This window comes from Dipteris shenzhenensis, chromosome 12, assembly GCF_047967505.1.
Source record: "Dipteris shenzhenensis isolate YYH24624 ecotype China chromosome 12, Dip_SZ_1.0, whole genome shotgun sequence".
Classification (NCBI taxonomy): Eukaryota; Viridiplantae; Streptophyta; class Polypodiopsida; order Gleicheniales; family Dipteridaceae; genus Dipteris; species Dipteris shenzhenensis.
The window spans coordinates 23520818-23544767 of record NC_141607.1 but is presented as its reverse complement, the minus strand read 5'-3'; the positions used below and the strand labels follow the sequence as shown (position 1 = coordinate 23544767).

Here is a 23950-nt window from a genome sequence, read left to right as displayed (position 1 = left end):
CTAGATGGTGGCACACTGCGCACACCTTTGTACAATATTTTGTCCATCCTTGGATCAATATATAATTATTGTTTTGAGTTAGCACTGGGTGGTTTCTAGGCATATGTTAACATATCTTGGGGGGAGTGTTCGAGGCAGTAAGCAACCTCCACCTCTGTTTTCTAACAAATGTACATGGTCTATCAAGCCAAAATCATGCAACTTCCCAACCTGGAGGAGAGGACACCAAGGCAAGTTTTTTGTATAATGGTTGAATCTAAATTTTATAGTGTTCATAGTTCTTTAAATAAAGAAATCATTTACTTGTAAATCAAATGCAACTTAATTTCATTGTCATCAAAGTTTCTCTTCTTGCGTATTCAATTTTTCCTTTTTGTCAGCTTCATGCCATGTTTTTGTAAAAACGGTTCAAAAGAATTCAAAAGGTCCAGCTTGATTATCCCAATTCTCATCTCTCTCTATTAGGCTATGCTGTTAAGAATAACTAACCAACATACAAAGGAGAAGATCTTGCAATAACTTCTTAGAGGTCCTAACAACCCTTGACAAGGATGTCAGCTTCAATTGAAAATTTGGAAAGATTTCTTTCCTCAACCCGTCCTTGCAATCCCTCTCCATTTGTCATGTACAATTTTTTTGGAAATCTAGCAGAGTTTTTATGTTTGTGTCAATGCATATAGTTGTGGACAACCTAGACAAAGTATGAGCAAGAAAAAAGGTAGAACAATGTGTCCTGAAAAACCACTGTGATATGGTACCATAAGGAGAAGGCTCATAAACTATACAAAATATCATGTAGTTAGACCAAGTGCTAAAGCCTTGAGAAGAGGCTCATCTTTTACAAGAGGTATTGTCTTCATAATCTGCATCTGCAAACCAGCTTTCTCTCCAGGCCCTGTTGATACCTTCAAGCAATCAGTTTCTATGGCATCTGTACTTGAAAGCCTGGTAAAGCAGCCAAAATGTCCTCTTGATGACTGATTTGACATCAACAAAAACACATATTAACTCGCCAGAAAGTTCAGCAAATCTCTAGAATATTGACAGACCTTGATCACAGCTACCATTTCTTTCTACGCATATAGATGCATAGTGCACATCGGTAGGTTGAAGGAGCAAGAACTGCCAAGTGTTTGAGTACAACTGCAACGACTTCAGAATTTCCAGCTGTATTGAGAATGCCTGCAGAAACATCAAACCATATGTTAGCCATGTGATGTCTTTAAAATTCTTTCAGCGACCTGAGAAATAGAAGGCGTGTTAAGATCAGCTAACGTTGCTGTGGAAAATTTTGGTCCAATTCATGCCTGGACCATCTATTCTTTAAGTTTAGAAAGAACAAAAGCACAAATCAAGTTCATCTCCGTACCTGTTCATGGGCAGGTATTCCAGTTGCCTTCTCCAAAAGGTTGCACATTTCAGATGAGGCCCTGAAGTGGAATGCAATATCCTTCAAAAGTGTCCCGGAAATACCCTTACCCAAGGCCTTCCCATAAGCTTCCTATCATCACATTGAAAACATGTTTAAAGGGATCTGTATCCCCCTAAAGAGCAAGAGATCCTGTGCATCGTTTGTTTCACAAAATCTAAAGCTCTATTGAAAAGAGAAATGCAACTACTTTGAGGGTCCAAAGCTGTATGAAGTGATGCCTTCGTTCCTCAAGATCAACAAACTGCTCCAGTCTTGAAGCCTCCACGTTGGAAAACTTACGCCTGGCAAATGTCAACACATCTGTGCTCAAATCTCGGCCTCTTTCTTCTACATCAATACCGACCTAGAAGGCACAAAAGAGAAACCATTATTCATCTAAATTTTTTTGTTACAAAGCAGACTTAAAAGCCTATATGAAGTAGATTTTCCTGGCAAGCAGAATTTAGAAAGAGAGAAACATCACAAAAATTTCAGCTAATTCAATAGAAAACTTAGTATTCAGCTAATTCAATAGAAAACTTAGTGTTGTAAGTGCAAAATCGCAAAATGACCCATTTGGGGTCAATACTCAAAAACAGTCTTGTTCCCCAAGCAGCTAAGCTGGGAAACAGGCATAAATACCAACAAAGAGCCCCTTAAGGCAGTCTGGCTGACTCTGCTCTTAGCCACAAGCTCGGTATATTGAGCCGTATCCTACTTGAGTGTACAGACCTTATGGCACTATCTTCATCCAAGGACTATCCTAACTTATTATCCTCAGAGCTAGGAGGTAGAAACGAAGTGAAAGCTGGCCGGGAAGAAGGCGATGGAAGAAGGGAAAGCTGGCCGATGAAGAAGGTAAGCTAGCTGAGCTGAGCTGACGATTCAGCTCAGATTCTTGAACCTAGGACTTTGCTCCTAGCTGTCCGTACGAAGTGCTGTAATAGGCCGTACAAGTGTTCTGGCTCCCGGGCGTGAAGGTGTAGAGGGGCTGGAATTCTGCGCAATTTGCAGGCTATGGGAGAAGGCAATTTGGCCGAACTAATAGTGGGAGAGCAGGCTTTTAGTAAAGCCCTGCTTTTTCAAAAGCTCAACCTCCAAAAACGGAGGGGTAGCGCTTTTTTAGGCCTCCAGGCCCCCCCAAAAAGCAACTGGCCTAGATTGCGATCTAGCCCTATCCTATTGCACACCTTCCTGCGCTCCCCTTCTACCTGCCATCACGACCCATGAGCAGCCAGCCGACATGCAGGATCCCCTTTGGTTCGCCCCAGCTCTACGCTCTCTCCTGACTCCCTTCTGACGCCTCTACCTAGACCTCACTACTTTCTCTCTCTCAACCTGTCACTTCTTGCAACGAAATCACCCTGCACTCTCTCTCTCTCCTTCTATCCCAATCTAATACCACTTCCCTTAATCGATGAACCAGCAGACACTTGCAAGGTTTGAGCACGAATTTCGAAATTAGGGCATACCTAGAGAAAAATTCGTCCAAAATTCTCGCAACAGAAGTTCCTACCTCAAGAGTTGGCTCTAATACCAACTGACACGACCCCATCACTCTTGAAACCTCTGATCTGCAAGCGTACACAAGAACACACCAAACATGAGGAAACTGAGCAGGCTGCTCACCACTCAGCGTCCGCAACTCAATCCAAGATCAGACCTAGCACCTGGGAACAAGACTTGCTCCCATCGGCTCTCTGAGAACTGAAACCCCTGGGTCCCTTATATAGACTCGGGCCCCAAGCACCAAAAATAGCGAAGACCTCTAACTGGTTCGTACCCTTGCCACTCAACCCGAGAATCAAGCCTACCTAGCTCTAAGCCTCCCCAGGCAACTTGAGCTAGTCTTGTGTACCCAATACACGTCAGATACCAATCCGTGCACATGACAGCCGGTCTACATCTAGTCAGTGCTCCACTGCTAGACGGTGGTACTGTGTACATTGGACATAGCTATTGTATATGATTTGGTCCACATTGGATAAATATATATTTTGCTGGTTCTACATCTTTCTCTTGTGCATTGTCCATTTGCCTACTGCACATCTACATGGTACACATTGAGGATAAGAAGTTTGGGATTTGACATTTACCATTGTGTGATTCCTGGGCTCAATAACTCTCTTTGGGTTAGCTTCCACTGTTTGTACCCTCTATTTTCTAACATATCATACAGAACATTCGATCCCCCGTCATATGATCAAAGAGCACATGGGTCCATTTCTCTCTCGTGGAAGTGAAGTTGAAACCCCAAAAAGAACAAGAAGGTGAACCAACTCCTCCAATGGAACCCCTTTTGCAGGACTGAAGTATCAAGACCATCATCTCCAAGGCAAGGGGTAATCATCCAGGTCGCCCATCTATTGTCTCGAGCAAGATCTCATCTGGCAGAGTCTCAATGGACTCAATGATCGCCCTAAGGCAAGGGATCCCATCATCTATCAAAACAAATGCTGCCGTGGTTGGCTAAGCGGAGCATCACTATAAATTGAGGCACATGGTGTGTCGTTTCCACGTTGTCCACGTGAACCCACGATAGAAGGAATGAAGTACACCAAATGGGGGCCGAGGAAGATGAAACTTTGCTCCACCAAAGCTTCGGCAGTGTTCACCTAGAGAAGAAAGACTCCTCTCCCATAGATAAGTGACCTCGTGAATATAGTCACCCTCTTGGCCTAGGCTTTGCCTGGATAGAATAGACATGAGGCCAATGATACAGCCTACCAGTGCTCTATCCTAGAGGGACTGGACCACTGTCTTCACCTGCTGTTTGTCTTTTAGAAAACAGAAGATCTGAATGGCTGTGGGATTCAAGGGAGCTGCCATGAGAGCTCCTCTAGCCAGACCAAAGAAGGTTACGACCAAGTAAGCTTTCCCTAGAAAAACAAACTAAGAGATACACCTGCTAGCAAGGGAGAAAGTGGCGGCAAGAGGTGGGAAAAGCAACAGGAACTGCAAAGTGCGGCCAGGAAGAGAAAGGAGAACAAGGGAGCTGCAAAGCAGCTGCAGCCCTGAAATAACAGGCCCAAGGAAGGGTGGAGCAAAAAGAAAATGCGCCCAACCTCCAAAAGGCCCCCAGTCCAAAGGCACCCTCCAAGAGAGCTCTATGGGATGCCAAACCAGAAGAAGACCCGCTGGCAAATAAGAGCCCAAGCAACCAGTCAACTGACCGGCCAACCCTTGGCTGACCTGCCACATCAGCATACTATCAGTAGTCAGCTGCCACATCAGCGGCAGCCATACAATGCCACATCAGCAGCCGTACAGTGCCACATGGCAGACAGCCACATCACCACCTCTATATAGTGCCACATCAGCACCGTACAGCTGTCACATGTCCCATATGCCACACAAGCACCTAGGTTGCTGTATGCCAACTCTGCATGCTTTTGGATCCATAGAGATTATCTAGACAACTATATGCAGTCCTGAAGATGTAGCCCATCTTGTCAAGAAGATAGAGGGCTGCATATAGATGCTTATCTGTATGCAGCCCTCTACAGATGCTTATATATCTCATATTTATATACACTACATGCTCACAGCTTCTCCTCATTTGGGGGCAATTAAGGTACAATAAACAGTAACAAAGGGTGGAGCAGTGACCTACAACATCCCTCTTCCAAGCCCCAAATTCTGATCCGTTTTCTCCAGAGCGTACCTAGCTTCACCCTCTACCCGCGGGCCACCTCTGCTCCAATCACTGAGGCCTGTCACCATGCTGCTGAAGTCGCTCGCCAAGTTGAGATTTGCTCCTGCCACTTCCTCCTGCAAATTGTGACTTGATTTCCTGAGCTCTCCTCCTATTTCCTGCTTCGATTTTCCCCTCTTGCTAGCCACTCTATATTGCTAAGAACTTGATTGTTGCTGATTCTATTTGATTTGTGCCATCTGGAGGTGTTCAGAGCTTTCCAAGCATTTTTTTTCGGTTCTACAAAATTTTGGAGGCATTTCTACTCAGTTTTATGGATTCTTACCTAGGGACATGGGCATAGGGTCGTTAGTTGTCCAATATGCCAGGTATTTCCCAACCCTGGGTATCTACAGGGTACAGGAAGCAGAGATGTACATCAGATTATGCAGAGGGCCAGAGGCAGAGGTTTAAGAATAAATTAAGCTGCTAAAAACTGGATTATTGCTGATTCTATTTGATTTGTGTCATCTGGAGGTGTTCAGTGCTTTCCAAGCATCTTCTATTGGTTCTACAAATTTTGGAGGCATTTCTACTCAGTTTTATGGATGCCTACCCAGGGACGTGGGCCCTAAGGTTGTTAGTTGTCCAATATGCCAGGATTCATCGACAATGGACATGGGCCTCAGTCACCCCCCATCCGGTGTTCTATCCTCCAGTAAACCCTACTCTCCTTTATGGTTCTGGTTATGTCATGCGTAGTTGTGCAATTCTCTTTAATGTTATTGTGAGAAACTATCCGTAGGGATTCAAAGTTAATTCTGTCAATGACGTGGGACCTATGCACAACACTGTTAACCTCTGAGACATGGTCTCCATTAATTGCAAGTTTGATCTTCAGCTGAAAGGAATGGCCTTATTTCTGGCAATGATCTTTTCACCTTCATCCCCAACCTCATCCAAGTGATGCTTAAAATCTGCAAAAGATAGAGGCCTTTCAAAAATCATAGGCTATCCATGCTTGATATAACATGTCACCTCGACTCGAATTTCGAATTTCCTCATGAAGAGGAACAGCAAAGGAAAAACAAGGAGCCTCAAATTTAATAATTGGAAATTTGTATTCCCTCCTCTTTAACCAGCTCAACATGCTAAAGAGCCTTAAGAGCAGCATGTGAAACACTGCGACAAAACATCTCACCGTGTGCCAAGCGATGCCACATGTCATGCAATTTCTCAAGTGAAGCTAAATTCATGTATGGTGCCATGTGTGACATGCAATGTGTCATGTGGCTCTTTCATATGCCACATGTCATGTGCCAAATCTCAAGTCTTCATTGATTCCACATGTCTATACAAGCACCGTTTAAGTGATCAATACTTCATTAATTTGATCTTTTGATTTGACCACTGATCTTCTGAAAGCTAAATCTAACAATGGTGCTAGTCAATGGATAGTTCCAGACACTTGGTTTGGTCACCCTTTCTTCATATCCTATGTCTGTTTTTGTTTCTTGTACCTTCTTATCTTTTAATCGCCCCAAGCACTACACACATTCTCTGTTAATCGGGCACTATGTCGGTCTACATTGTATGGGTAATCGAGTGAGGTGTGGTCTTTTCCGCATTCCTGTAACCACTGTGCCACAGGTCCACCTTCAAAACGTAGAGCTAGCAAGCTAGTATGGTCTAAAAGATTTTAAAAATTTTGAGGTGTGGTCTGTTCTGCATTAGTGTAACCCCTGTGCCAGAGGTCCACCCTCAAATTTTAGAGCTCTAAAGATATACAAAGAAAGGAACAAGATTCGCAAGTGTAAATCAGGCGTTGCACAAATAATCATCCTTTCAAACATTGAATCTTATTACATGTGTTCGTGTTTATGTGAGACCCTCAAATTTCACATACACGGAAAACATTCATCAAGCTAGTAGATGCTGCATGGCTTCAGTGATCAAAAGCGAAGATCCCAGCTATGAAGGACATCATCACGCAAGTTCTAGTGCCTTTAAAAATCGTTGGCTAGACTTCTATCAATGCATAGAGAAAATCAATGGTGCATATTACTCTAAGGTTCGACTGTAAAGTAACCAAGTTCTTCTTTGTCAACTTTTAATATAATATACTATAAAGGCTTTTGCACCTACCTGGGAACCACCTGTGATCACGCAAGCAATAAGTGATCGGGTATGTGAAAGGTTGAAGCATAGTTGCCGTGGACACCATGTTTCCCCACTTTGTCTATATGTGGGCCATACGACCTGTTATATTGACAACACATTTTCAACTAAAATCTTAACAATGTGTCTGTTACTGCGTAAAGCAAAATATCTAGTCTAAAACAAAGGTAAAGCATCTAGTCTAAAAGAAACGTAAGCTAACCAGCTAAAAGCCAAAAAATGCGTGCTTGAAAGCATAAAGTCCTCACTAAGCCTCTTTTCCGTCCCACTAACATGTTTACCAAAGCAAAGTATTAACTCTGAAGTTTGATTGGATTTCAATGTCAACAACAACCTGAGGATCTCTATAATGTATGATATTGCTTGAAGACAAAGTTTATCATTAGGAATTTTACATCCCATTAACATGTTTGCCAAAACAAAAACTAACTGTGACGTTTGATTGGACTTCAATGTCCACAACCTCAGAACTAGGACTTGTTAGAAATGACCCAACAGAGGGTACACACAACGGAAGACTGATAGAATTGCCCAAGAGCTCACACAGTGTGGTGTGGGGTGAGGAATCACAAACTTCTTAAACTTATGTGCATAGAAAAGATGTGCAGACTCATCAATAGACAATGGACCAGCTAAATAAAGAAACCACCAAAATAATATATTTCCGTCCAAAGATATGGACACAATACAAAAGAGATCCAGAGTCCCACCAATGGTGTGGTCCTCTGATCTTACCACAAGGTCCTTCTCCTATCTGCCGGTTATCTCTAGCCTCGAGCCCCCGTGCTCCACCTCGAGCGTATGTAGACTCGCCGTCCTTGATCCTTGCACCTTGCTGCCCAAGATGACAGCCAAGGTTCAGCCCTTGAGAAAGAAAGAAATTTTATTAGTGTCTTCGGAAGACCGATGGGTCTATGAGACTGAAAGAAAACCTAATACAAATCACAATAAGGGTGGAGCTACAAAACGAGCATCATCACCTGTGCTAAGTCCTAAGTCTGATCATACATAATCAAATACATATGAGTGTGACAAATGAAAAGAAAAAAGACTGGAGAGGGAGTGGAATCCTCCATATGTCATGTCGCCCTGGCTGGTGCATAGCCAGGTGATGGGACACTGGCGTCTGTCAAGGGGTGCCGTGTGTCTCGGTCTCCTGGAGGAGGCTCGACGCAAGACCAGAGCCACCGTGACTCCCGTGGGGCATGCCCCGGGTCTAAATGAGGCACCTTCCACTCTCCTTCACCTCCAGGATGAGGCCCAAGGAAGTATCTTCTGGCTGCTCCTGTCTGCTGCCCTTTTGCTGAGTTGCTGGATGATGAATGAGACCCAAGGCCTCTCCTTTTATAGGCCCAAGGCCTGCTGCAAAAACCAACCAGGGGAGGGGCAAAATAGCCAACTCAGTCAGCCCCTCCCTGGCCAACTTGTCTGCCACAAAACGCCCCTTTTGGGGCTCTCTTTTCCAGGGCCTTTGGCCCACACTCCGAGGGCTTTAGCCCGCCTTTCAAGGCAGGGGTACAGCCCCTATGCAGGCCTGCCTGGCTGTCCCATATGTGTTATAAACATGCCCTCCCAGGGTCAGTCCCTTGCAGCCCTCCTTGCTGCTGCTCCTGCCCACCTGGGCGCCCACTCTCCAGCCGTAAACCAGGGCCTCCAAACAGGCCCAAAACCTGCTCCACATCTGCGCCTGCACATCCTGCCATAATTGCGCCTCTGCCAGGCCCTTCTCCAGCGCTGTACAGAGCCGTACACCCTGCAGATGTCAGCGCCATGTGATCGCCTCTATTCTGGGTCCCTTGTGCTGGCTACTGCTTCGCCTTTTGCTGCTGCAGATCCATCCTAGCTCCGGGTACCTTCCATCTCTTTGATTCTTGCCCACATGGCAGCCATGCTGCTTCTCATGTGTCAGTCTCTCAAACCCTAGGTTCACTCCCCCCGTGCTATCCTCATATGGGGGCTTACAGATGGGGAGGTGACCTTTCCAACAGGACTGCCAACCAATACCATGTGCACCATGAAGACAAGGGAAACCATGTTTCCAAGGCCGGAAAAGATCCTCTTGATAATCTGAGCTGCTTTCAATCCATCATCATGAAAATCCTAGATGCCTCTAAGGGAATTAATCAGGTCCAACTTAAATGGCAGTATCAATGCAGGAATTAGGTGATGCTCTAGAACATAGAGCTTCTAGACTTCCCAATGTTCTATGTTGTTGAACTCAAAATTATCTCCCAAACAGTAGCTGCACCTGGATTGGGCAAGCTGATCCTTGTAATCATCTCTAATGAACGTTCAAGTCTTTGGGAGCTCTTCATAGTGGCTCCTTAAATAGCATATGAGACTCAGCTGTGGCTCCTTTAAGCTCCCAAATAGCCTTTGGGATCTCTTCAAAGTGGCTCCCCAAATAGCATGTCAAACTCAGCTGTGGCCAGCATTTCATTAGACCTGGTTAATGCTTAGTCTTCTGCAGCCTGATTACTTCTGGAAAATCATGATAGTGTTCTCCCTCTCGAGTTCAACTCATTATCTTACGTTCCTTGAGAATTGCCAATTTCCTTGATGCCCTTGGGCAGTCTTAAGCTGCTAAATTGAATTTTGACTTCCTTGCCCTTGAAGCTGCAATACAATACAGATCAGCAATCCATAGGACGCTCGACCAGTCAGAAAAGGAAGCTACTTATGCAGCTTGTTTCCCCACCTCACTGCCTAGGGTATCCCGGAAACAAATGCCAACAACCAGAGTGGGGGGCTTTGCAACCAGAGGATTCCTCAATCTGTGAGAATGTAAACAATGCGAGTGGTGCAAGGGAAGAAAGGAAGCTCGGCCACCAAATCCCACTGCACCTCGTGCAAGGGACTTCCCATAACCAGAGGTACCAACTAGAGTGAGCTTGCCCATACAGAAATGTTATGGGGTGAATGGTTCAACTCCTGCCCCTGCCGGCCAACTACTCTGATGCTCTATCACTATGCTAAGTCTAAGACCCTGTCATCTATCAGGTCTCTATCTCCGCAATTTGACTCCAACTAGAGTGCCCCACTTGAACAAATGCTGAAGAAGACCAGATACAGATCATCATGGTGCTGCTGCATCTAGAAGACTCTCCGAGGAACTTTTATTTGGAGAAAGATCCAAATCAATGTAGCCATTCTGTGGCATCCGGAGACAGTGACAGAGACCTACCAAGCCCATCCCACCATGGTTTTGGGATGGGCTGGCTCCTCTCAGGTGGACACGTGCTCTCAACCTCAGGCTGCCAGAGAAATGCCCCCAGGGATCTTGAGAAGCCACTATTCCCATTGTGCCCACACAATGTGTGTGCATTGCCCCAACATACAACCATCCTGGTCTCGAACATTCAATTGCCAAATCAAGGGCTGCTGCTTGAGCTCGTCCCTGCCCTAGGGGCTGGCCCAGATGAGGCATATATCAAGCAGTTGCCAGAAGGACCTAGTTCACACCAACGCTCTCCCTACCAAGGAGAGTCTAGCCACACTCCAAGAGAGAAGCTTACGATGAACACTCTTTAACACTTGGGCACTTTGCTGCTCTATTGAAATATCCAGTCCCACTTGACAATTGTTGGAGTGACCCTCATGGCATGACCTTCCTTTGACAAAGGTTTTAGAGGACTCTAGTATTGAGCTATCTCTTTGGCTGGTGGATGTCGAGGTTGATCATGATTGGCTCGATGGAGATTTCTTAACGTGGTATGTGCATTTCAATTGGTCCATGCAACGTCTCATCTATTGATTGGATGTTAGTGTGGCTCACCTATGCATAGAAGACACTTGGCTCAATTTTGGAGCAACTTCTACACGTGGATGGTGGTGGAGATGGTTGTCTTCTGTTAAACCGAGGAGGCAATCAGTAGCAGGTAACTTTGTCCATCACGAATCTGACAGGATTCGATGAGAGCTGCATTGAGTCATTTGATCTTCAGTTAGTGCTTCATGTAGGAGCAGCAGCTCGTACTCTTCTAGAGGTCGGAGAGGTAATAGACAGATCAATTTTGTAAGCCAACAAATGCCGTAGGGTTGAGGCGGTCAGTTGCAAAATCTCTGTCAAATTAGTTTTTAATAGAGTCGTGTTTTCCTCTCATCTTATCATCTTTGCAGTGATAAGCAGAAACATCATTTTCGTCATTTCACGATCTTCATACTGTGTGTATAAGTTAATTGCATGCACTTGAATCAGCCTTGCAAATCGTAACAGTGGTATCAGAGCACTTCAATTGGGAACCTTGTGAGTTCTTGTGTGAGGTCACATATTTGATTGTCTCAGCACCGGTGTTTCTATCAGAGGGATAACAACTTGGTTAGTGCAGTGAGTTTTTGAGTTTCTGAAGCTTGTCGACAGCAGATCGTCCATGCATTCTTTCAAGCTCGGGTCCCTGGGAGAAGAAGACCGTGTTAGCTTTGACATAGAAGGATATGCCATGCAGTCAATTGTCAAAGATGAAGTTTGTTGATGCTTTGGTTTTTGGGCCTGGCTTTTCCTTCTTGTGGTGGTTTCTTTGATACATGTATCGATGCCGGGTTGGTCTTATCTCATATGTTTGGGCCACGCTGCTTGGTGCCTAGTTTGGTTCTTTGCTCCAGTTTGGAAGACATGACAGTTTTTGTGATGTCGATCGGTTGGTGGCAGGCACTTGTTTTGTGATCTCTACATTGTTTTTCCCACTTCGGTTTGAGGATCGTGAGACAGAATCAAGCATCTAAGCTTGTCGGCAGTGCAGCTAAATGAGTTTATGAGCATGAAGATGAGCAGTCTTTTAAGGATTACTGGTCAGAGGATTGCCAGGACAAATCGCGGTCAAACTCTTTTACCTTGGAAGCGCAAGAAATCCAGAAACAACAATTCAAAAAGAAGAAGGCGTGCACTAGACATCCTGGCTGCAGTATGAGAGCTAAACTCAGAAGAGATTTTTGATGAAGACTAGGCCTTTAGTTGGTGCTGACTGAGATCTTGTTATTGGGTTGTGCATGGGCCAGCCACACTAACATCCAAGCAAGAGACGAGGCATTGCATGGACCAATTGAAATGCACGTACCACATTAAGAAATCTCCATCAAGCCAATCACAATCAACCTCGGCCAAAGAGAGAGCTCAATACTAGAATCCTCTAAAACCTTTATCAAAGGAAGGTCACCCTATGAGGATCACTCCAACAATCCCCCCCGAAATGAAATGGGGAGAAGCATCAAGACAACAACAGAGACAATCCTGCTCAATATACTGACAGAGACCGAAAGCACTAAAAGTCACCACCTACACAAGGCATGGTAACAAACTACCACCCACACAGGGCACGGCACCAAAGTTGGATTACCCACACAGGGCATGGAAGACACTTGGTTCAATCTGGGGCAACTTCTACATGTGGATGGAGGTGGAGATAATTATTCCTTCTATCAAACCGATGAGGCAATCTGTAGCAAGTCTCTTTGTCCATCATGAATCTGACAGGGTTCGATGAGAGTCGCGTGGAGTCGGTTGATCTTTGATGAGTGCTTCATGCATCTCTGTCAAGTCAGTGTTTATCGTGTTTTCCTCTCATCTTATTATCACATGTGGGTACGATCTTTGCAATGATAAGCTGAAAGATCATTTCCATTATTTCATGATCTTCATACTGTGTGTAAGAGTTAATTGCATGCACTTGAATTAGCCTTGCAATCCTAACAACAACCCACATATCTCAGTCTTCCCTCGGGGAATCCAGCAGAAGCCTCACCCCTGAACAAGCTGAAGAATGTGAGGAAGGAGGAGAGTTCAAGAAACATGCAACAGAAATCCTTCAGGGTTCAAGGTTTTGCGCCGAATTGCATCAGTATTTTCAAAAATATTTGAATAGGAAATTCCCAAGTATTCTGTCAATATTTGCATCAATAATATTTTTGTAAGAGATTCAGCTCCTGCGAGCCCCCCTCCCTCCCTCCCGCAGCCTCTACCTCCCTAGCCTCCGTTGTCGCCTCTCTCCCTCGCCCTCGCCGCACACTCCCGCCTCAGCCCACCTCCACGCCCTCACCCCCTCGCCTCTCCGCCCCTTGACCCTCGCCTCTCCTCTCGCCCCGCCCCTAGCCTCACCCCCCGCCTCCCGTCTCGCTCCTCGCCGCGCCCTCCGCCCGCCCCCGCCTCGCCCCTCCGCCTCACCTTGCCCCTCGCTATGCCCCCCTCGCCTCGCTCTCCACCCGCCCGCCCCTCGCCCCTCCGCCCTTCCGCCCCGCCCCTCGCTTTCCACCCCCACCCGCCCCCCACCCTCGCCCCCCTTCACCCCCCCCTCCGCCCTCCAACCTCCGCCCCCGCCCTCACTCTCCCCCCCCTCCCCCTCCGCCTCCCGCCCTCGCTTCCACCGCCGTCCCTCCCCCTCGCCTTCGACCCCCGCCTCCGCCCTCCACCCTCCACCCCTTTCCACCTTCCGCCTCCGCCCTCGCCTTCGCCTCCACTTCCCCCACCCGCCTCGTTTCGTTTCGTATCGCCTCACCCTTCTTCGTCACACCCAGGCTCCACCCCCTCGTCTATCCCCCCTTTTTTGGGTGGCAGCCTCTTCTTCATCGGAGGTCTCGCAGTTTGTCTTGGCGGTATGGCGGCTCCCTGCCCGGAACCGGAGGCCCAGTCGGACCCTCCCTCTCCAGATGCCTACCACATTATCTTGACAGAGCAACAGTCGTCTCGGGTACAAGAGGTTGCCAATGACTTTGCCCTTACTTCCGTCTATGGCAGAGTCATTGGACACTCCCCCTCCAGATCAGCCATCAGGGATTGGCTCCAGTCCACTCTCATGCTAGAGGACAGCCACATTGAGGAGGTGGCCCTTATGGGAAGGGGCATCTTCTGGCTTAAACTCTCCACTGCGAAAGCTTCGAGCAACCTGATTGCTGGTTCCCCCACTTCTGTGGATGGAAAGATCATTATGATAGTCCCTTGGTACCGTGGATTCAGTGCAACGGATTTTGATGCTCGTTTCCGCATACCTCGCCACCCAGTGACGCTAGTTTTTCCAGGCCTTGCTGCTGAGCTGCGGCCGATAGTCAGGGACCTGGGCTCCCACTTTGGCTGGGTAATGCATGACACTTTCGCTGACGCGGTTACTACGGCAGGAGCCCCCCGAGCCCGTGTGGCTGTGGCAGACCCTGCGACTCTCCCTGCAGTGATTGAGATCGTGATAGACGCTGGCAGCATTACCCAGAGCATGGTAGTCACAGGACAGCCAGGCCAGTGCCTGAGGTGTCACGGCTTTGGGCACCTGGCTGCTATTTGTCCACGATTCCCCAGTTCCTCTCGGCCCCCCCGCCCCCTCCCCCCCCCTCCGGGCAGCCACGTCAGGAGGAGCAGAGGCAACCGGAGTCCGGTCCAGAGATGGCTGGCGGCTGGACTGAGGTCAGAAGGAAAAGAGGAAAGAATAAGAAGATTTCTGAAAAAGGCAAGGAGGCAGAGGTTACCCAACCTGCAGCAGCACCTCAGAGACTTGACAGGCAGCCGCCCCAGGGTCCTGGGAGAGCTTCTTCTTCGACCGTAGCCCGCCCTCCGCAGCCTCAGGTCCCCCTCTCTTCCGCTCCCCAGCCCCCTTCCACTCAGTCCCAGCCCCTTCCCCAGTCGCACCCCACTCTACCCGACCCGCAGCATCAGCCCCCGCCTCTTCCTCTTCAGCCCCCTCCTCTTCCTTCTCAGCCCCAGTCCCAGGTTCAGCCCCATCCCCCTCCCCCCGCCCCTCTCAGCTCTCCTGCAGTGTCAACTGTACCGATGGTTCCTCAACCACGGGCAGCCCCCACTCCCCCTCCTCCACCCCCCCCGCTAGTCGCCTCCGTGGAGTCTGAGTTGCCTACCCCTCAGCCACCTCCCCCTTCCCCTCCCCAGGCAAGACACCCGGAGTCTACACCACCCGTGGAGCAGTCTTCCCTCTCTGCTAGCCCGACCCCCTCAGTTGCAGACTCTGGTGGGTCTCAGCTTCAGGAGAGAGAGCTTCCTCGCGACTTCTACAGATCTGGCCCCTGGGACTACTTGGATGTGGCCGACCTTGGGACCTTCCCTGCTTGTCTCGACATCAGTATCTTCCTGCTCCGTAAAGGGGCGGATGGAAGATCGCAGCCTTGGCCCCGAGGGATGGCCCTAGCTTTGCTTTCACATTTCTCAGCGACGGCACCGAGACTTGGACAGATGACTCGATCTGGGAGGCTCTCAGAGAGCAGACGCACGCTCAGGTTTGCTCCTGGATAGGCCCGTCGGGTGGATAGCTTCTCGAGACTAAGTGGTCCAAGGGTGACGTGCGCCTGCGGTGGCGTTGTGCCGCCAAACACTTCAGATTGATTGTGATCCTCAGGCCCCCTCTGTCGTGGCCCCTTCCCCAGGATGTCAGAGCCTGGACTCCTCAGAAACTCCGAGCCTTCTACGGGATGACTACCTCAGAGATCTCGAGTTGGCTCGAGAAAGCGTTTGTCCATGGCACTAAAGGCCTTACGCCTTTGCTAAAAGTTTTGAAGAACGGGCAGGACGACCCCACCTCCCCCTCCAAACCCTCTCAAAAGCGTCAGCGCCTCCATTCCGAAATGTCAGCTTCTTCATCGACATCAGCCGCGAGCAGACAGTTGTTCGCAGCCTATCAGTCCTCACCATGAGCTTACACCTTGTCTCCTGGAACGTGAACGGGTTTCATTCTTCTGGCACCCGTGGTCCTAGGAAGCTCATCTTGAGACAGGAACTTCAGCCAGCATTGATTGGTCGCTTGGATATACTTCTGCTCCAAAAGCATAAGCTTTCAGTGGCTCATTCCCGTAGCTGTGGGAAGATCCTCCCTGGACGCTCTCACACTTATTGGGAGCCCTCGATTGGCGCACAGGGGAGGAGTGGCGGTGTCTGTACTTCCGTGTGCAAGCTGTTAGCCTAGGGAGTTTTTGGTCATGGTACGTTGATTCCAGGCCGTGCAATTTGGGTTGGCCTAGAGTTGGAGGGTTCCAAAATAGGAATCCTCAACATCTATGCTCCCACAGACCTCCGATGCAGAGCCACTTTCTGGAGGACACTCACAGGGATTCTCCCAAACATGGATTCCTGGATTGTTGGAGGTGACTTCAACAATCTGGAGACCTTGGAGGACCAGCAGGGCAGAGGACCAGAGTTTACAGGTATGGCTCAGGCAGAGCAATCCGCTTGGGACTCCTTTATCTTTGCGACAGGAGGTAGGGACAGCTGGAGAGACCCGTCCTTCCGCCGTTGGCACGGGAGCTTGGACTTCTCGTGGGGCTTCCGCAGGGAAGGAGGCAGACTCCTGGAGAGACTGGATAGATTCTATGTCAGTGATTGGGCCATCAGCAGAGGTGATCAGGCAGGTATAGTGCCAGGGACGACACTCTCCGACCACGCGCCTGTGCTCTTATCATTAGACTCGGCAGCTCAGTCCCTTCCTCCCCATTCGTGCCGGATTCCCGACTCCATCTTCTCGAGGGAGGAGGTGCGCAATAGTATCGGTAGCCTTTGGGACAGAGATTGGGGTGAGTGCGTGGATCTGGTTGATTCGGTGGCGCAGGCTTTGCAGGAGTCCAGCCAGATTTGCTAACTCGCAGCCCTTCAGGTTCGCCAGGAGTGGTGGGGCAGAGAGAGAGCTCTTCATAGGGACCTCGCCTCCATTCAGCGACTCCAGCAGGCAGCCCCGGGCTCGGAGGAGCTTCGGATCCAGGCCCTTCAAGCCAGAGCCCTTCTTGAGGAGACTCTCCAGCGCCGCTCAGAGTTTTCCTATCACGCCTCCCTCTCATACTGGGCTCGGAAGGGCGACCGGATGAGCAGGGAGTTCTTCAGGACGCATGGCCAGAGAGCAGCAGGTGATCAGCTACGGAGTCTTACGACAGCGGAGGGGCACATCGTTACTGATCCGGGTGAGGTCTTGGGGTTGGCTACCGACTTCTACAGGACTCTTTTCCAGCACGAGCAGCTTGCCCCTCGCACTTGACGTTCCCGCGAGGAGGTGTGGAGGCACATTCCAGCCCTGGAGGCACATTCCAGCCCTGGTTCAGCCCAGCATGCAGGCGACGTTGATGGCACTGTTCACTACTGACGAGATGTTGGAGGCCTTGATGGCCATCGATGGGCAGAAATGCCCTGGCGAGGATGGGCTCTCTCGCGCTTTCTTCACCCCTCCTAGCTGCCCTTCAGAGGATTTTCAGCAGCGGATATATGCCAGAGAGCCTCTCCTCAAGACTGATTTGCCTCATCCCGAAGGGAGGAGATCGACAGGAGATCCGTCAGTGGCGCCCGATCACTCTCCTCACCACTGCCTACAAAATCCTTGCAAAGATGATCAGCGCCAAAGTTCGACCTCTACTTCTTGACCTCATTCATGACACTCAGACAGGCTTTGTCCAGGATCGCAGTATCTTGTATAATGTCTTCACCTTCTCAGAGGCGGCGGAGTGGGCTCAGCACAGTGGGTCACATTTAGCCATCCTACTTCTCGACTTTGAGAAGGCCTACGATCGAGTGGACTGGTCCTTCCTGGAGGGTACTCTGGAGCGACTAGGGTTCCCAGCAGGATGGATTCAGGGTATTTCAGCGTTATACAGGACAGCTTCCAGCAGGGTCATCATCGGCGGCAGGATGGGAAAGCGATTTCGTTTGGAGAGATCAGTGCGTCAGGGTTGCCCCCTTGCTCCTTACATGTTTCTCTTCTTCGCCGAGGCCATGACATACTACCTTCAGGCGAGGTCGACCGGGATCCGGGGTGTTCGCCTTCCCATCAGGGAGGACACGGAGCTCCTGGATTCGGAGTATGCAGATGACACAGCACTGTATGTTCAGGATGATGAGATGATGCTGGAGCGCTCCCCGCTCATTCGTAGCCTTCTCATGGTTTGGAGGCGGCTCCGCCTCAGTCTCATGCAGTCCCCTCCTAGCTGTCAGGAGGAGATCGACCGCCAGCCGCTCATATAGAACGATCAGGTCAGAGATGCCGTGGGCCTTCAGCTGGGGGAGAGATCACACATCAGGTGGGACGGTTGGATGCGGGGGCCAGCTCGGTCCCTTCGAGTTTGGAGGGACACGTACAGACACTTGGAGACCGTTGCTCTAGCAGCCGCAGCTGGAGGTGCCCGTGGAGCTCAGGCGAGACGCACAGAGATAGACGGAGTGATTCCAGCCGGTTGGTTGGTTCCACCCGAGATTCAGATCCTCATGCCTGGTGATGACCGTTGGCTGGGACAGTTCACCCCCCGTGGCATCCCACTGGTGGTTGCAGGTCGGATGGACGACACCTCTGTTTCCTTCTTCGCGGTTTTGGCGGATGGCCGACTCAGGAGAGAGGATGTGCTCATCGACCCCCTCCTCCCATGGCAGAGGGTTCGGGTCGTAGGCCTCGTGGGGAAAGTTTGGCGGACCGATCCTAGTATAGAGCAGAACCAGCTGCAGTTATGGCGACTCTGGCTCTGGGAGGAGCGGGCCTTGTCAGAGCTTGATTGGGACCCAGGAGAGTGGAGATGGCCAAAGATTGTGACAGGTCAGGGGCTGACCTCTTTCTTCACCTACAGCACGACATTGGGCAGGAGAGTTCTTGGGAGGATGCAGAGCCGCCCGCCCACCCAGCGGCCCAGTTGGTATGCTCAGGGTATCTCCAAGCTATTTTTGCAAGCCTTCTGGAAGGCCTTGTGGGAGAGCTGGCGGCCGCGGAAGATCTCCTACTTCCTTTGGCTACTCGCCCACAAGGGTCTTCCAGTGGGGAGCTGGTTGCGGCAGGTTGGTCAGGATGGACGTTGTCAGATCTGTCATGAGGACGAGGAATCACCAAAACACTGCCTGTGGAGCTGCACTCGCGCCCAGGAAGTGTGGAGGTGGACCTTTGGGATCCTTACTCGCATAGCACCAGAGTTAGGTTTGATCACTTGGGGCGCGTTCTGCTGGTGCAGCACCGCACCTGGCTTTCATCAGTTGTTCGAGGCAGGCCCACAGAACCCCACGTTCCTTATCACACAGGGGACTTGGGGGCCGCTCGAGAGCATTCCGCCGCACCTGGCAAAGGCTGACACAGGATCTCAGGAGAGGCAGCCAGTCTGGGAGATTATTAGCAGCATCGCAGGATGGCACATTTGGACCTCGCGATGCGCGCAGATCCTCGGTGGCACCTCCCTTTCGACTGCCCAGGTCATGATCGACATCTGGAGTGAGATTATACACACCCTCGGAGGCCAGTGGGACCAGAGACAGGGAGACTCCCGGGCTGGCCGGGAGAAGCGGAGACGTTTCCTCCGTGATTGGGATACGCAGGGCCTCTTCTTCGAGCATACTTCGCAGGGCCTTCAGTGGCGCTATCCACCACCTCTCTGGCTGTTCATTCACACTCGCCTGATCCCTCCGTGAGAGAGAGCTTTACATTTTTTTGTTTCCTTTTAGGGCTGCGTCCGATTTGTGAACGCAGCCCCGTCAGTTGCAAAGCTGACCTCATGTATCTTGTTTTCGAAGTAATATAATCAGCACTGTTTTTTTGGCAAAAATATTTCCATCAATATATCCATTGAAAAAACCCAATATACCAACACAAGTGGGTATACCAAGGGAAGAAAGCATTTGCTCTATTTTTGCTGTTTTTACGTGCAATTTCAAAAGTCGACATATTCTTATGATAATTTGTTTGGCTGCCTCCTAAAGTTGGACAAGTAGCACCATATACACCCATAAAGTGTTATTATATTCCATAGGTAGAATCTCACACGAAGGATGCAAACATAAATTCAGCTTAGCGAATTCCACGAAGTGTCAAATCTCATGCATGAAGGATGCCAATGTAAATTTAACTAAGTGTATTTTGGACTTTTCTGTGAATTTACCAAAGTGTCAAATCTCATGCATAAACGTCATCAATGGCTGTATTCTGTACTTCCTCCACTAGTTAAGAGTCCAGTTAAGGTTGGGAAAAAGATCTTTGATGGAGCATTTTTCCTTATTTCCATTTTGATTTGAGTCATTCATCTCTCTATTTCTCTGTTAGACCCAAGTGCATTTTGAGCCTTATGTTAATGATTACTGGGTTTTGTATTTTTAGAGGATGAGTTTGGGCATGTTCCTTGATTCAATGATTACTGTCTATAAATATCATATTCTACATACTGGGCCAATATGTTTACACTTGAGGATTAAAGAATCAATCAACACCAATCATACAGCCACTAATACAACAATCTTAAAACTAATGCAAAAATGTTGAAAATATTTGTTAAGAATTGCATCAGCATTGTAGATATGTTTTACTTAGACTTGACATATGTTTAGACGAACATATTGCTTAATTATTATTTAAATTTAGAGCAATAAACTTTGTTGGTTCCTTCTAAAAGAGAAATAGGAATGCATGGCCCACTGGGAAAAGCCTGCAAATACTCTATCAATCGCATACAACAGAATCCAAGAAAGCTAAAAGACTCAACACTTACAACATGAGCAAAACGAGCAAGAGCTTGCCTGTGGTTTTCCAAATTTGCTCCTTTCAAACTTCACAGATCTAGGCTCCACCATGCCCCCTGTATCTGCATAGGAAGCACCAATTTCTACTTTTACGAGCTTAGTTTACAACCCTTTCATGTTGACCAAAAAAATAAGCAAAAGTAAATTTCCTTCCTTTCTTGGTAATGACATACATCTGGCAAGTAATGTACGTGCTAGAGTACGTGTCAAGAGGAACTCTTTCTGCAGCTGATCACTCTTCAACTGAAACATGTGTGTTCTCTCGTCACAAGATAAAATTCTTTCGTATAGTTGCAGAAGGCTTGACTGATACACTTCATCAGGAAAAAGGCACCACAAATGCACTTCCCTATGGTTCACAAAGAATGAAGTCATGACGTGCAAAAGAATTGTGACTCACACACAAATATTGATAACCATTAATGAATACTTAATGCTCAAAATGGACAATTTCCAAGTATAGCTTGAATGTTTCCCTTGATAAACTTCTAATTTCACAAATGTTTCAAAAAACCATCCTTTAGCTCCACAATTCAGAAGACACAGAAACGAGTCTGCAGATTCCTTAACTTAGTTTATGAACTCAATTACAACTTCCTTTACAGGCAAACATAGGAATTACCATGGGCACGTTGTACATGTTTCACAAACAGGAAATATCATACCTATTGGTGAGATTAAATAAATTAGAATCGTTAGCTGACTTTTGGCAAAACTATTGTTATGCAAAGCTCCTCAAATGTAGATAAAGAGCTCCTTAAGGTCCCTCATTTTGGAAGAATAGAGAAACACACTGAATCTTTATTTATCACTGTCTTGAAGATTTTAGAATTTTCTCAAGTTTTAGTTTTGGATAATTTAAAAGAGGATTTCAAAGACAATAATGAGAATGGATTCAAGCAGAAAAGAAGTACCTAGATTTAGGAGGCTCCAACGTGAACCGAGAGGAAGAACGGAATTGCTTCCACAAGCATGTATTTGGGTTCAAAGACGTCATGCCACTTGGAGGCTTAGGGCCCTTATATTGATCATCAGAAAAGCAAGGACGTCTACAAGTCAGAAAAAATGTTTGTGTCAATACTATAAATCCACACATAATTATCAATATCAGTAGGAGACTCTGTTTGAGCTTCAAGTAAGTTAGCTATTTCCTTGACTTGTGAAAAAGTTTATTTCCTTTTGTAGTTAAAATCATCTGAACTTTCAAAGAGAACCTACTTCATTCTACAAAATAGTACGAGCTGAAACTAACAATTTCGCTGTGCCTTTGATTCCATAGTGTCACCAATGTGCACAAAAAACTCATCCTACGCTGCCTACCCACCCTAGTTATGTTGCCTTTGATCCTTTCCTTTTCTAATCAAAACTCTTTCCCACTATAAGAGAGTGTCATGTTTGAGAATGTTGTATATATTATTGTCTTGAAGAACTCTCAAGTGAAAAACAGTGGATGTGTAATATACTGACACACCTGGATGTCAATTGTCAATTGTTCTCGTTCTGAAATGAATATCTTGCACACACCGACAACGTAGATTTCTTTCACTTCTTGCAAACATTGGAATACATAGATGTGAATACGTAGAGTGAGCTCTCCTTAGAGAACGTAATGTTCAATATGGCAAAGTAGCTCTAAAAAGCCAGCTTCCAAAACTTTTTTCTTCATTTCCCCCTAAAAAATCAGCAAATCCATGTGTGGACTCCGGTGCGCCTGACTAAAAATCATCCCAATTCTTGGACTAGGTACTTAATCTAAGAAGAGAAACGGCTTGTTAGCCAGCTTGTCATAGCCTCCACAATGAGCTTAATCAAGCAACTGGGCTTGACAAACAATTCTGAAGAGTACGTGAGTTGATGTCTGATGCTATGTCATAGTCTGGTAAGCGCCAATGATTGCAAAGAAGAGTAAGATCTAGAAGCAGTAAAGATAGTACGCAACGCTGAGCAAAAGCTAGTGGGGACCAAACTACGAGATCATTAGACACAAACCACATTGATGCCTAAAATATCTAACGTAGAGTGCACGCGATCCATGAATCTAGCTAGTAAGCTTAGCAATGCACAGTATTGAAGAATAGCTTGCTATCGCCCTTGGCCCTATGGCCATTGTAGGAGCAAGGAAGCTGCAAGGAGGTCTCAAAATGGAGCAATTCCATGACTTCTCTTGAGCGCGATACATGAGTTAACTTCTCCATGTAGCTTTCCTGAAATAAATCTTAGGAAGCAATTCATTGGATTAAGACAGATGATGTGTATCTGATTGAGATCCCAGTTAGTTCTTCAAGCTAATACTTTGCAAGAGACTTTCCTACCTTCAAAAGTATTGCTCGCAAAGAACGATAATTGAAGATAATGCAGCAAGAAGGTTTGTTGAATTGGATCCATCACTGTCTTCATGCCTTAAACTGCAAATCCCTAATCTATCTCAATTTTGCTCTTGAAACATGCTAATGCCTGTGCAACCAAAGCTCAGGGAATATTTTTCTATGCTCTGAGAGGAAGCTGATGAGACTCCTAGAGGTGGACGGCGTAAATTCCAAAAATTACAGCAATGTAGAATATACTCACGGGAAGCCGCCGGCAACAATGAAAGTCGTCACGTTCTCGTTGTCCAGAACTGAAATTGAGTGGATTCGATGAGCATACAATTAAGTGCATGGAGCAGGATCTCGATGCCCGGGACGCCAAGGAGAGGCGTACTCACTTTTTGAAAGAGGATTCGAGCTTAGCGAGTTGGAAGATTTGAACAAGGGAACAAAAGGCGTGGTTCCAAATTTTAATGAAATTTGAGTCGCTTCTCCCAAGCCTAAAATGGACAAAACTGCCCCCAAGGCTTTGTCCTAACGTGTGGTCGTGTGTGTGTGTTTTTCACCTCGCTACATCGATCATGATGTGTATGATCATAGCATATACAGAGGTTTTCAGCTTATGTAATTTCTAGCTCCCCTCTTTTAGGTGGTTTTTCTTGCAATATAAACAATCATGGCTTTCACACACACAAAAAAAAGTGTGTGTGTTTCACCAAAAAAAAAAACAAGATGAATGATATGTATCATTCAATAGGCTTGCTCGAGAGGCGAAAGAAAGAGAGAGAAAGGAAGAGAGGGACTCAGAGGGAGGGGGCAGGGAGAGAGGGAGAGAGAGAGAGAGAGGGGGGCTAAAAATGTGGAGGATTTCTAGCTGAAAAAATAGCAAGTGGATAGTAAAATTAATTTAAATTTTTTGAAAATAAAAAAGGGCCATTTTTCAGTTTGTAGCTCCCTTGCCTCCACTAAGGCCTACT

The 23950-nt window shown here is 47.5% G+C and overlaps 1 protein-coding gene across 3 annotated transcripts; it reads right to left on the bottom strand.

The window, feature by feature from the left end:
• Positions 1–432: 432 nt before the first annotated feature.
• LOC147895996 (uncharacterized) lies at positions 433–23602 on the bottom strand. Of its 3 annotated transcripts, none has more exons than XM_087382610.1 (9): positions 23236–23602; positions 21582–21716; positions 20841–21016; positions 20665–20729; positions 7191–7304; positions 1620–1775; positions 1370–1501; positions 1050–1182; positions 433–895 (listed from the first exon to the last, which is right to left on the bottom strand). In XM_087382610.1, the coding sequence occupies exons 2-9, from the start codon at positions 21662–21664 to the stop codon at positions 792–794; spliced, it is 963 nt and encodes a 320-aa protein (XP_087238736.1). In that variant the 5' UTR covers positions 21665–21716; positions 23236–23602; the 3' UTR covers positions 433–791. The 3 variants fall into 3 exon arrangements, with proteins under 3 accessions (XP_087238736.1, XP_087238735.1, XP_087238737.1); XM_087382609.1 differs by having other exon boundaries at positions 20665–20750; positions 20859–21016; XM_087382611.1 differs by having other exon boundaries at positions 20859–21016.
• Positions 23603–23950: the final 348 nt, after the last annotated feature.

Coding starts and splice junctions, on each gene's coding strand:
- LOC147895996 (XM_087382609.1), bottom strand. CDS start 21,664: ATGACGTCTTTGAACCCAAATACATGCTTGTGGAAGCAATTCCGTTCT. Junction 1,183..1,369: donor GAATACCTGCCCATGAACAG/GTACGGAGATGA, acceptor ATGTTTCTGCAG/GCATTCTCAATACAGCTGGA. Junction 896..1,049: donor AAATGGTAGCTGTGATCAAG/GTCTGTCAATAT, acceptor AGGTATCAACAG/GGCCTGGAGAGAAAGCTGGT.